At 47.6% G+C, this 13,252-nt stretch overlaps 1 protein-coding gene across 1 annotated transcript in view; it reads left to right on the top strand.

Annotated features, from left to right (window-relative positions):
* The window catches only part of u2af1 (U2 small nuclear RNA auxiliary factor 1), a 45,001-nt gene that overhangs the window by 30,985 nt on the left and 764 nt on the right, over window positions 1-13,252 (top strand). Inside the window, exon 5 of the mRNA XM_070892875.1 lies at window positions 11,636-11,734. Within this exon, the coding sequence (XP_070748976.1) occupies window positions 11,636-11,734 (99 nt within the window). The remainder of the gene's footprint in view (window positions 1-11,635; window positions 11,735-13,252) is intronic.

Raw genomic sequence — 13,252 nt, 5'->3', positions numbered from 1 at the left:
ATTGTTAACAGACGCAAGAGGTCGTAGGACTCCTTGTTCTAACAAACTGTGTATAATACTGTCCACATCACCCTGGGTGGCTGCCGGGATCCTATACTGTCGTTGAGGGGGCGGGTTGGGTCCCCTAACTAGGACTTCAGTATTCATTTTACCGCACTCGTGTTTATGGGTAGCAAAAACATGCACATTCTGAATTAGAATTTCCTATAGTTTGGGGGAGGGGGTCATCTCTGAAGGGTTAAAAGTGAAAGTTTTCATACAACACACCCGTGCATCATACGTTCCGGTGGGGGTATCGAATTGCTGCATTAAGTCAGACATTTTCCATATACATCTATTGGCTGGGTCATAGGCTAAAATTATAAATTCTCATAAAATCAATTCTTATACTATGTCTCTCTCATAACAGGTGGAGTGGATAAGAACATAAGAATTAGGAACAGGAGTAGGCCATCTAGCCCCTCGAGTCTGCTCCGCCACTCAACAAGATCATGGCTGATCTGGCCGTGGACTCAGCTCCACTTACCCGCCCGCTCCCCATAACCCTTAATTCCCTTATTGGTTAAAAATCTATCTGTGATTTGAATACATTCAATGAGCTAGCCTCAACTGTTTCCCTAGGCAGAGAATTCCACAGATTCACAACCCTCTGGGAGAAGAAATTCCTTCTCAACTCGGTTTTAAATTGGCTCCCCCGTATTTTGAGGCTGTGCACCCTAGTTCAAGTCTCCCTGACCAGTGGAAACAACCTCTCTGCCTCTATCTTGTCTATCCCTTTCATTATTTTAAATGTTTCTATAAGATCACCCCTCATCCTTCTGAACTCCAACGAGTAAAGACCCAGTCTACTCAATCTATCATAAGGTAACCCCCTCATCTCCGGAATCAGCCTAGTGAATCATTTCTGTACCCCCTCCAAAGCTAGTATATCCTTCCTTAAGTAAGGTGACCAAAACTACACGCAGTACTCCAGGTGCAGCCTCACCAATACCCTGTACAGTTGCAGCAGGACCTCCCTGCTTTTGTACTCCATCCCTCTTGCAATGAAGGCCAACATTCCATTCGCCTTCCTGATTACCTGCTGCACCTGCAAACTTAACTTTTTGGGATTCATGCACAAGGACCCCCAGGTCCCTCTGCACCGCAGCATGTTGTAATTTCTCCCCATTCAAATAATATTCCCTTTTACTGTTTTTTTTTTCCCCAAGGTGGATGACCTCACATTTTCCGACATTGTATTCCATCTGCCAAACCTCAGCCCATTCGCTTAACCTATCTAAATCTCTTTTCAGCCTCTCTCTGTCCTCCACACAACCCGCATTCCCACTAATCTTTGTGTCATCTGCAAATTTTGTTACACTACACTCTGTCCCCTCTTCCAGGTCATCTATGTATATTGTAAACAGTTGTGGTCCCAGCACCGATCCCTGTGGCACACCACTAACCACCGATTTCCAACCCGAAAAGGACCCATTTATCCCGACACTCGGCTTTCTGTTAGCCAGCCAATTCTCTATCCATGCTAATACATTTCCTCTGACTCCGCGTACCTTTATCTTCTGCAGTAACCTTTTGTGTGGCGCCTTATCGAATGCCATTTGGAAATCTAAATACACCACATCCATCAGTACACCTCTATCCACCATGTTCGTTATATCCTCAAAGAATTCCAGTAAATTAGTTAAACATGATTTCCCCTTCATGAATCCATGTTGCGTCTGCTTGATTGCACTATTCCTATCTAGATGTCCCACTATTTCTTCCTTAATGATGCCTCCAAGCTTTTTCCCCACTACAGATGTTAAACTAACCGGCCTATAGTTACCTGCCTTTTGTCTGTCCCCTTTTTTTAAACAGAGGCGTTACATAAGAACATAAGAATTTAGGAACAGGAGTAGGCCATCTAGCCCCTCGAGCCTGCTCCGCCATTCAATAAGATCATGGCTTATCTAGTCGTGGACTCAGCTCCACTTACCCGCCCTCTCCCCGTAACCCTTAATTCCCTTATTGGTTAAAAATCTATCTATCTTTGACTTGAAAACATTCAATGAGCTAGCCTCAACTGCTTCCTTGGGCAGAGAATTCCACAGATTCACAACCCTCTGGGAGAAGAAATTCTTTCTCAACTCGGGTTTTAAATTGGCTCCTCTGTATTTTGAGGCTGTGCCCCCTAGTTCTAGTCTCCCCAACCAATGGAAACAACCTCTCTGCCTCTATCTTGTCTATCCCTTTCATGATTTTAAATGTTTCTATAAGATCACCCCTCATCCTTCTGAACTCCAAGGGGTAAAGACCCAGTCTACTCAATCTATCATCATAAGGTAACCCCCTCATTTCTGGAATCAGCCTAGTGAATCATCTCTGTACCCCTTCCAAAGCCAGTATATCCTTCCTTAAGTAAGGTGACCAAAACAGCACGCAGTACTCCAGGTGCGGCCTTACCAATACCTTATACAGTTGCAGCAGGACCTCCCTGCTTTTGTACTCCATCCCTCTCGCAATGAAGGCCAACATTCCATTAGCCTTCCTGATTACCTGCTGCACCTGCAAACTAACCTTTTGGGATTCATGCACAAGGACCCCCAGGTCCCTCTGCACCACAGCATGTTGTAATTTCTCCCCATTCAAATAATATTCCCTTTTACTGTTTTTTTTTCCCCAAGGTGGATGACCTCACACTTTCTGACATTGTATTCCATCTGCCAAACCTTAGCCCATTCGCTTAACCTATCCAAATCTCTTTGCAGCCTCTCTGAGTCCTCTACACAACCCGCTTTCCCACTAATTTTAGTGTCATCTGCAAATATTGTTGCACTACACTCTGTCCCCTCTTCCAGGTCATCTATGTATATTGTAAACAGTTGTGGTCCCAGCACTGATCCCTGTGGCACACCACTAACCACTGATTTCCAACCGGAAAAGGACCCATTTATCCTGACTCTCTGCTTTCTGTTCGCCAGCCAATTCTCTATCCATGCTAATACATTTCCTCTGACTCCACGTATCTTTATCTTCTGCAGTAACCTTTTGTGTGGCACCTTATCGAATGCCTTTTGGAAATCTAAATACACCACATCCATCGGTACACCTCTATCCACCATGCTCGTTAATATCCTCAAAGAATTCCAGTAAGTTAGTTAAACATGATTTCCCTTTCATGAATCCATGCTGTGTCTGCTTGATTGCACTATTCCTATCTAGATGTCCCGCTATTTCTTCCTTAATGATAGTTTCAAGAATTTTCCCCACTACAGATGTTAAACTAACCGGCCTATAGTTACCTGCCTTTTGCCTGCCCCCTTTTTTAAACAGAGGCGTTACATTAGCTGCTTTCCAATCCGCTGGTACCTCCCCAGAGTCCAGAGAATTTTGGTAGATTATAACGAATGCATCTGCTATAACTTCCGCCATCTCTTTTAATACCCTGGGATGCATTTCATCAGGACCAGGGGACTTGTCTACCTTCAGTTACATTAGCTGCTTTCCAATCCGCTGGTACCTCCCCCAGAGTCCAGAGAATTTTGGAGGATTATAACGAATGCTATCATGGGTTTAGACAGGTTAGATGCAGGAAGAATGTTCCCAATGTTGGGGAAGTCCAGAACCAGGGGTCACAGTCTAAGGATAAGGGGTAAGCCATTTAGAACCGAGATGAGGAGAAACCTCTTCACCCAGAGAGTGGCGAACCTGTGGAATTCTCTACCACAGAAAGTTGTTGAGGCCAATTCAATAAATATATTCAAAAAGGAGTTAGATGTAGTCCTTACTACTAGGGGGATCAAGGGGTATGGCGAGAAAGCAGGAATGGGGTACTGAGGTTGCATGTTCAGCCATGAACTCATTGAATGGCGGTGCAGGCTCGAAGGGCCGAATGGCCTACTCCACCTATTTTCTATGTTTCTCTGTTTTCTATGCATCTGCTATAACTTCCGCCATCTCTTTTAATACCCTGGGATGCAGTTCATCAGGACCAGGAGACTTGTCTGCCTTGAGATCCATTAGCCTGTCCAGCACTACCCACTAATGATAGTGATTGTCTCAAGGTCCTCCCTTCCCACATTCCCGTGACCAGCAATTTTTGGCATGGTTTTGTGTCTTCCACTATGAAGACCGAAGCAAAATAAATGTTTGAGGTCTCAGCCATTTCCACATTTCCCATTATTAAATCCCCCCTTCTCATCTTCTAAGGGACCAACATTTACTTTAGTCACTTTTTTCCATTTTATATATCGGTAAAAGCTTTTACTATCTGTTTTTATGTTTTGCGCAAGTTTACTTTCGTAATCTATCTTTCCTTTCTTTATTGCTTTCTTAGTCATTCTTTGCTGTCGTTTAAAATTTTCCCAATCTGCTAGTTTCCCACTAACCTTGGCCACCTTATTGGTTTTTAATTTGATACTCTCCTTTATTTCCTTGGTTATCCACGGCTGGTTATCCCTTCTCTTACCGCCCTTTTTCACTGGAATATATTTTTGTTGAGCACTATGAAAGAGCTCCTTAAAAGTCCTCCACTGTTCCTCAATTGTGCCACTGTTTAGTCTGTTCCCAGTCTACTTTAGCCAACTCTGCCCTCATCCCACTGTAGTCCCCTTTGTTTAAGCATAGTACGCTTGTTTGAGACACTACTTCCTCACCCTCAATCTGTATTACAAATTCAGCCATACTATGATCACTCATTCCGAGAGGATCTTTTACTAGGAGATCGTTTATTATTCCTGTCTCATTACACAGAACCAGATCTAAGATAGTTTGCTCCCTTGTAGGTTCTGAAACATACTGTTCTAATAAACAATCTCGTATGCATTCTATGAATTCCTCCTCAAGGCTACCCCGTGCGATTTGATTTGACCAATCGATATGTAGGTTAAAATCCTCCATGATTACTGCCATTCCTTTTTCACATGCCTCCAATATTCCCTTGATTATTGCCCGCCCCACCGTGAAGTTATTATTTGGGGGCCTATAAACTACGCCCACCAGTGACTTTTTCCCCTTACTATCTCTAATCTCCACCCACAATGATTCAACATTTTGTTCATTAGAGCCAATATCATCTCTCACAACTGCCTTGATATCATCCTTTATTAACAGAGCTACCCCATCTCATAGGCATGAATGTTGAAAGAAATAGTGTCCCAATCCTATCTCTTAACGGCTTGGTGAACGTTGCCATTAGGCTATGGCTAATAAAGACACTAAGTAAGACTTTCTGGTCACTCATTTCGTCGTGTGTGAATTGGTGTTTACTACTGAGGCAGGTTCTAGATTCTCCTGTGTCCCATAAAAATGTGGTATCGCGACCTCCTACGGTACCTAAAACAGTTGGGCGTCTATGGCTATCATATTCTGCCTCACACACGACTTCCAAGGTCGGACCCCGTCAATAGTTATAATCTTGTTCGTGGTACGGGTTCATTCTACCCGTTCCTCCCCTTTGATTAGAGCGGGGGATGACCCTGGGCTTGTAGCACTGACCCTGCCAGTGCCCGGTCTCTCCACAAGAATTCCTTGGGCCGGGCTTACGTGGTCCTTCTATTTTCCATTGTTCCTGACCATGCCCATGTCCGGGAGCTGTCTGATTATGCATGCATGTGTCCCTTTTGGACTGTGGGTTTGGAGTTTTCCTGGTAATCTCTCCATGCACTAGTCATGCACCATCGGAGGCTTCAAAACGCTTTGCCATGAGCATTGGCGTGGGAACATAAGGTTTTCCGCCACTGTGAACTTCGGGCGTCTGTCAAGGTTGTTCTATTTAAACCTGCCCCAAAGACGGTTTTAAATACAACCCACAATCTTCCAGCATAGGCGACAGGGTGTTCCTGGTCTCCCTGTTTAAATTGGGCCATTTCGTCTGCTGGGTTTTTACTGCCTACTCCAGCGGCTGCCTCCACGGCTACCCACATGTCAGTTAGGGTGCCTGTGCCTCGCTGTTGTTCTCGGGGGAGAGCTCCGAAAATAATGGGCCCACACATAAGGATATAAATTTAACCATCTCCACTTTGTCTAAACCACCTGTAACTGCGGTCTGGTCTATAGCTGCTCTCCATAAGTGGTAGTTCTTCCCGTCGAACGGGGTCACTTCCTTAGCTAAATCCTTCAACTGGGTTCTGGAGAAGGGGGTTACGTATGTGGAGGGTACATTGGCATCTGCTCCAGGAGTATGATGGGTAGTAGTTACGGGGTGCATGGGGATAGGCCAGGTGCCTGTGGGGGTGGACGATACTCCCAGCGGTCTGTACCTGAGCTACAATCACCGCCGCAGGGGCCACATTTACATGTCCCTCCCTGGTTCTCCCTATTTTGTCGGAGCACTTGGAGGCCGTCTTCCCCAAAAGCATGCATAACACCCTTTGCATGATCAATTGGCTTTCTAATTCTTTGATAGTTTTCTTGCAGAGTATGGTCTGCTCTGTTTTCCCTATCGGTTATGTGAGCCGCTTGAAGGAATCTAAGCCCGGCTGCTAATTCGCTTTTGACTTAGCTACTTGGTCTTGAGCCTCTGTGCCCTTTTGCCTCATTTTCCCCTCATTTTGCTTGCTATTATCTGCCATAGTGATACTAGAGGCCATTTGCAACGTATGGAGTTTTTTATTGTTTTGGAGAGTCTCACTTTGATTGGCTTGCTCTGCCAATTTGAGCCTCAATTCCTTAACTTCATCTGTCAATTTTCCTGTGTCTGTCTGACATCCTGATTTTTCGTGCTCACATTGGTTTTGTTGAGGTCTCTCTGCTTAAGCAATTCTGCATAACATGCTGCTATTCGGAATGAGCCTCCTCCAGGAAATCCGATAAACTCGAGCCATCCCCTGAACTGGTTAAGCTGCACTTCCCCCGACAGGGAAACATAGAAACATAGAAAATAGGTGCAGGAGTAGGTCATTTGGCCCTTCTAGCCTGCACTGCCATTCAATGCGTTCATGGCTGAACATTCAACTTCAGTACCCCATTCCTGCTTTCTCGCCATACCCCTTGATCCCCCTAGTAGTAAGGACCTCATCTAACTCCTTTTTGAATATATTTAGTGAATTGGCCTCAACAACTTTCTGTGGTAGAGAATTCCACAGGTTCACCACTCTCTGGGTGAAGAAGTTCCTCCGCATCTCGGTCCTAAATGGCTTACCCCTTATCCTTAGACAGTGACCTCTGGTTCTGGACTTCCCCAACATTGGGAACATTCTTCCTGCATCTAACCTGTCGAACCCCGTCAGAATTTTAAATGTTTCTATGAGGTCCCCTCTCATTCTTCTGAACTCCAGTGAATACAAGTCCAGTTGATCAAGTCTTTCTTGATAGGTCAGTCCCGCCATCCCGGGAATCAGTCTGGTGAACCTTCGCTGCACTCCCTCAATAGCAAGAATGTCCTTCCTCAGGTTAGGAGACCAAAACTGTACACAATACTCCAGGTGTGGCCTCACCAATGCCCTGTACAACTGTAGCAACACCTCCCTGCCCCTGTACTCAAATCCCCTTGCTATGAAGGCCAACATGCCATTTGCTTTCTTAACCGCCTGCTGCACCTGCATGCCAACCTTCAATGACTGATGTACCATGACACCCAGGTCTCTTTGCACCTCCCCTTTTCCTAATCTGTCACCATTCAGATAATAATCTGTCTCTCTGTTTTTACCACCAAAGTGGATAACCTCACATTTATCCACATTATACTTCATCTGCCATGCATTTGCCCACTCACCTAACCTATCCAAGTCGCTCTGCAGCCTCACAGCATCCTCCTCGCAGCTCACACTGCCACCCAACTTAGTGTCATCCGCAAATTTGGAGATACTACATTTAATCCCCTCATCTAAATCATTAATGTACAGTGTAAACAGCTGGGGCCCCAGCACAGAACCTTGCGGTACCCCACTAGTCACTGCCTGCCATTCTGAAAAGTCCCCATTTACTCCTACTCTTTGCTTCCTGTCTGACAACCAGTTCTCAATCCATGTCAGTACACTACCTCAATCCATGTCAGTACACGACCCCAATCCCATGTGCTCTAACTTTGCACATCAATCTCTTGTGTGGGACCTTGTCGAACGCCTTCTGAAAGTCCAAATATACCACATCAACTGGTTCTCCCTTGTCCACTCTACTGGAAACATCCTCAAAAAATTCCAGAAGATTTGTCAAGCATGATTTCCCTTTCACAAATCCATGCTGACTTGGACCTATCATGTCACCTCTTTCCAAATGCACTGCTATGACATCCTTAATAATTGATTCCATCATTTTACCCACTACTGATGTCAGGCTGACCGGTCTATAATTCCCTGTTTTCTCTCCCTCCTTTTTTAAAAAGTGGGGTTACATTGGCTACCCTCCACTCTATAGGAACTGATCCAGAGTCAATGGAATGTTGGAAAATGACTGTCAACGTATCCACTATTTCCAAGGCCACCTCATTAAGTACTCTGGGATGCAGTCCATCAGGCCCTGGGGATTTATCGGCCTTCAATCCCATCAATTTCCCCAACACAATTTCCCGGCTAATAAAGATTTCCCTCAGTTCCTCCTCCTTACTAGACCCGCCGACCCTTTTTATAACCGGAAGGTTGTTCGTGTCCTCCTTCGTGAATACCGAACCAAAGTACTTGTTCAATTGGTCCGCCATTTCTTTGTTCCCCCCGTTATGACTTCCCCTGATTCTGACTGCAGTGGAACTACGTTTGTCTTTACTAACCTTTTTCTCTTTACATATCTATAGAAACTTTTGCAATCCGTCTTAATGTTCCCTGCAAACTTCTTCTCATACTCCATTTTCCCTGCCCTAATCAAATCCTTTGTCCTCCTCTGCTGAGTTCTAAATTTCTCCCAGTCCCCAGGTTCGCTGCTATTTCTGGCCAATTTGTATGCCACTTCCTTGGCTTTAATACTATCCCTGATTTCCCTTGATAGCCACGGTTGAGCCACCTTCCCTTTTTTATTTTTATGCCAGACAGGAATGTACAATTGTTGTAGTTCATCCATGCGGTCTCTAAATGTCTGCCATTGCCCATCCACAGTCAACCCCTTAAGTATCATTCGCCAATCTATCCTAGCCAATTCACGCCTCATACCTTCAAAGTTAGCCTTCTTTAAGTTCTGGACCATGGTCTCTGAATTATCTATTTCATTCTCCATCCTAATGCAGAATTCCACCATATTATGGTCACTCTTCCCCAAGGGGCCTCGCACAACGAGATTGCTAATTAATCCTCTCATTACATAACACCCAGTCTAAGATGGCCTCCCCCCTAGTTGGTTCCTCGACATATTGGTCTAAAAAACCATCCCTTATGCACTCCAGGAAATCCTCCTCCACCGTATTGCTTCCAGTTTGGTTAGCCCAATCTATGTGCATATTAAAGTCACCCATTATAACTGCTGCACCTTTATTGCACGCACCCCTAATTTCATGTTTGATGCCCTCCCCAACATCACTACTACTGTTTGGAGGTCTGTACACAACTCCCACTAACGTTTTTTGCCCTTTGGTGTTCTGCAGCTCTACCCATATAGATTCCACATCATCCAAGCTAATGTCCTTCCTAACTATTGCCTTAATCTCCTCCTTAACCAGCAATGCTACCCCACCTCCTTTTCCTTTTATTCTATCCTTCCTGAATGTTGAATACCCCTGGATGTTGAGTTCCCAGCCCTGATCATCCTGGAGCCACGTCTCCGTAATCCCAATCACATCATATTTGTTAACATCTATTTGCACAGTTAATTCATCCACCTTATTGCGGATACTCCTTGCATTATGACACAAAGCCTTTAGGCTTGTTTTTTTAACACCCTCTGTCCTTTTAGAATTTTGCTGTACAATGGCCCTTTTTGTTCTTTGCCTTGGGTTTCTCTGCCCTCCACTTTTCCTCATCTCCTTTCTGTCTTTTGCTTTTGCCTCCTTTTTGTTTCCCTCTATCTCCCTGCATTGGTTCCCATCCCCCTGCCATATTAGTTTAACTCCTCCCCAACAGCACTAGCAAACACTCCCCCGAGGACATTGGTTCCGATTCTGCCCAGGTGCAGACCGTCCGGATTGTACTGGTCCCACCTCCCCCAGAACCGGTTCCAATGCCCCAGGAATTTGAATCCCTCCCTGCTGCACCATTGCTCAAGCCACGTATTCATCTGAGCTATCCTGCGATTCCTACTCTGACTAGCACGTGGCACTGGTAGCAATCCTGAGATTACTACTTTTGAGGTCCTACTTTTTAATTTAGCTCCTAGCTCCTTAAATTCATTTCGTAGGACCTCATCCCTTTTTTTAACCTATGTCGTTGGTACCAACGTGCACCACGACAACTGGCTGTTCTTCCTCCCTTTTTAGAATGTCCTGCACCCGCTCCGAGACATCCTTGACCCTTGCACCAGGGAGGCAACATACCATCCTGGAGTCTCGGTTGCGGCCGCAGAAACACCTATCTATTCCCCTTACAATTGAATCCCCTATCACTAACGCTCGCCCACTCTTTTTCCTGCCCTCCTGTGCAACAGAGCCAGCCACGGTGCCATGAACTTGGCTGCTGCTGCCCTCTCCTGATGAGTCATCCCCCTCAACAGCACCTTTTCCTGTCATTTCTCCTATTTATTTAATTTAACTCCGAAATGTCCCATCTGGGTCGCCACTGTTGCTCGAACGGCAATTTCGTTCCTCGTGTGACTAGTAGTTGCCTGTGACGGTTCCTGAGTTAAATACCAAATGACCCACTAGACAATGGCGGTACCATTAATGTTTGTTTAATACAGAAAAAGTACAAGACTCGACGCTTACACTTTATAGTTACCCAATAGGTCCGCGGATGATCAGTCCGTCCTAACGCTGTTCCGTCAAGGGTCTATTCCCTGATGTCTGCTTCTGCTGAGTGTTCTCCTAGATTCTCGCCATGGTCTATCCGAACCTGTCTATCTTTATACCCTTCTTCTACCTGTTCTGATCCAATCTAAACTGTCGAGTTGGATCCAGCAAGTCTGAGGTGATCATATCAGTAAGTCTAATGTAATCAGCTAAATTCGATAATCATTGTTTTGCTAATGTCTGGCCGTTTCACTAGTTTAGCCTGCACCTGGCCTATTGTAACACAATTGGGGTGACTAGCTTCTTTCCTGCAGAAATTGGCAGTGCATAATGGCCTATACTTCTCCACCTGGAACTCTCTCCCTAACAGCACTGTGGGAGCACCTTCACCACACGGACTGCAGCGGTTCAAGGCGGCTCACCACCATCACCATCGGGCGATTAGGGACGGGCAATAAATGCTGGCCTTGCCAGTGACGCCCACATCCCATGAATAAAAAAAAAAAGAAGATATTTAGGATGATGCATTTTGGTTCAAATATTAAGCTCTGGTGAACTACAAAGGAGTTGTGGAGGTTGGTGTACAGACACCTGCCTGCTTCGTGATGTCCCGGGATGTGCTACAGTTTCTTCAGCGATCAATTTAAACATTACAATCCATTGTATCTTTGTGTTGTAATGTGTATTGATTAGATAATTGATCAGCAATGTATGCTAGTCATAAATGTCTTTCCTCCTCTCGTTCTCTTGCTATGTACCTGGTTGACACACCAACTTGTATTGTGCTGAGCTTAGATGTGCCCTTGCCCCAATTCCGAAGGATGTAACTGCTATGTTGTCCTTTATCTGCAGGAGGTCTTCACAGAAATGGAGGAAAAATACGGTGAAATTGAAGAGATGAATGTCTGTGACAATCTGGGTGATCATCTGGTTGGAAATGTCTATGTAAAGGTGAGAATTTGGACACTGGCCAGCATTTCCCCCTACATCCTGCCTTCACCTGTCTGTTTCCAGAAATGGTGTGTACATTGAGAGTCCTGCAGAGCTGTTTGGGTCCTGAGGCTGGGACTCTGAACTCTGAGCATAAACTGCCAGCCAGTCGTTGCTTTGGGAGTGAACGTTCTGGGCTGAGTTTGTCTTTTTTAGTGGGGGTTGTTGCTGAGACTGGGTGGGGTAGGGGCACGGGGGAGGCTGCTGAGACTGGGTGGGGTAGGGGGCACTGCTGAGACTGGGTGGGGTAGGGGGCACTGCTGAGACTGGGTGGGGTAGGGGGCACTGCTGAGACTGGGTGGGGTAGGGGGCACTGCTGAGACTGGGTGGGGTAGGGGGCACTGCTGAGACTGGGTGGGGTAGGGGGCACTGCTGAGACTGGGTGGGGTAGGGGGCACTGCTGAGACTGGGTGGGGTAGGGGGCACTGCTGAGACTGGGTGGGGTAGGGGGCACTGCTGAGACTGGGTGGGGTAGGGGGCACTGCTGAGACTGGGTGGGGTAGGGGGCACTGCTGAGACTGGGGGTAGGGGGCACTGCTGGGACTGGGTGGGGTAGGGGGCACTGCTGAGACTGGGTGGGGTAGGGGGCACTGCTGAGACTGGGTGGGGTAGGGGGCACTGCTGAGACTGGGTGGGGTAGGGGGCACTGCTGGGACTGGGTGGGGTAGGGGGCACTGCTGAGACTGGGTGGGGTAGGGGCACTGCTGAGACTGGGTGGGGGTAGGGGGCACTGCTGGGACTGGGTGGGGTAGGGGGCACTGCTGAGACTGGGTGGGGTAGGGGGCACTGCTGAGACTGGGTGGGGTAGGGGGCACTGCTGGGACTGGGTGGGGTAGGGGGCACTGCTGGGACTGGGTGGGGTAGGGGGCACTGCTGGGACTGGGTGGGGTAGGCGGCACTGCTGGGACTGGGTGGGGTAGGGGGCACTGCTGGGACTGGGTGGGGTAGGGGGCACTGCTGAGACTGGGTGGGGTAGGGGGCACTGCTGAGACTGGGGGTAGGGGCCACTGCTGAGACTGGGTGGGGTAGGGGGCACTGCTGGGACTGGGTGGGGTAGGGGGCACTGCTGAGACTGGGTGGGGTAGGGGGCACTGCTGGGACTAGGTGGGGTCTGGGGCACTGCTGAGACTGGGTGGGGTAGGGGGCACTGCTGGGACTGGGTGGGGTAGGGGGCACTGCTGGGACTAGGTGGGGTCTGGGGCACTGCTGGGACTAGGTGGGGTCTGGGGCACTGCTGGGACTGGGTGGGGTAGGGGGCACTGCTGAGACTGGGTGGGGTAGGGGGCACTGCTGGGACTGGGTGGGATAGGGGGCACTGCTGGGACTGGGTGGGGTAGGGGGCACAGCTGGGACTGGGTGGGGTAGGGGGCACTGCTGAGACTGGGTGGGGTAGGGGGCACTGCTGGGACTGGGTGGGGTAGGGGGCACTGCTGGGACTGGGTGGGGTCTGGGGCACTGCTGGGACTGGGTGGGGTCTGG

This window comes from Pristiophorus japonicus, chromosome 11, assembly GCF_044704955.1.
Source record: "Pristiophorus japonicus isolate sPriJap1 chromosome 11, sPriJap1.hap1, whole genome shotgun sequence".
NCBI lineage: Eukaryota > Metazoa > Chordata > Chondrichthyes > Pristiophoridae > Pristiophorus > Pristiophorus japonicus.
Note: the sequence above shows the minus strand (reverse complement) of the source record. Positions and strands in the feature narration are given on the sequence as shown.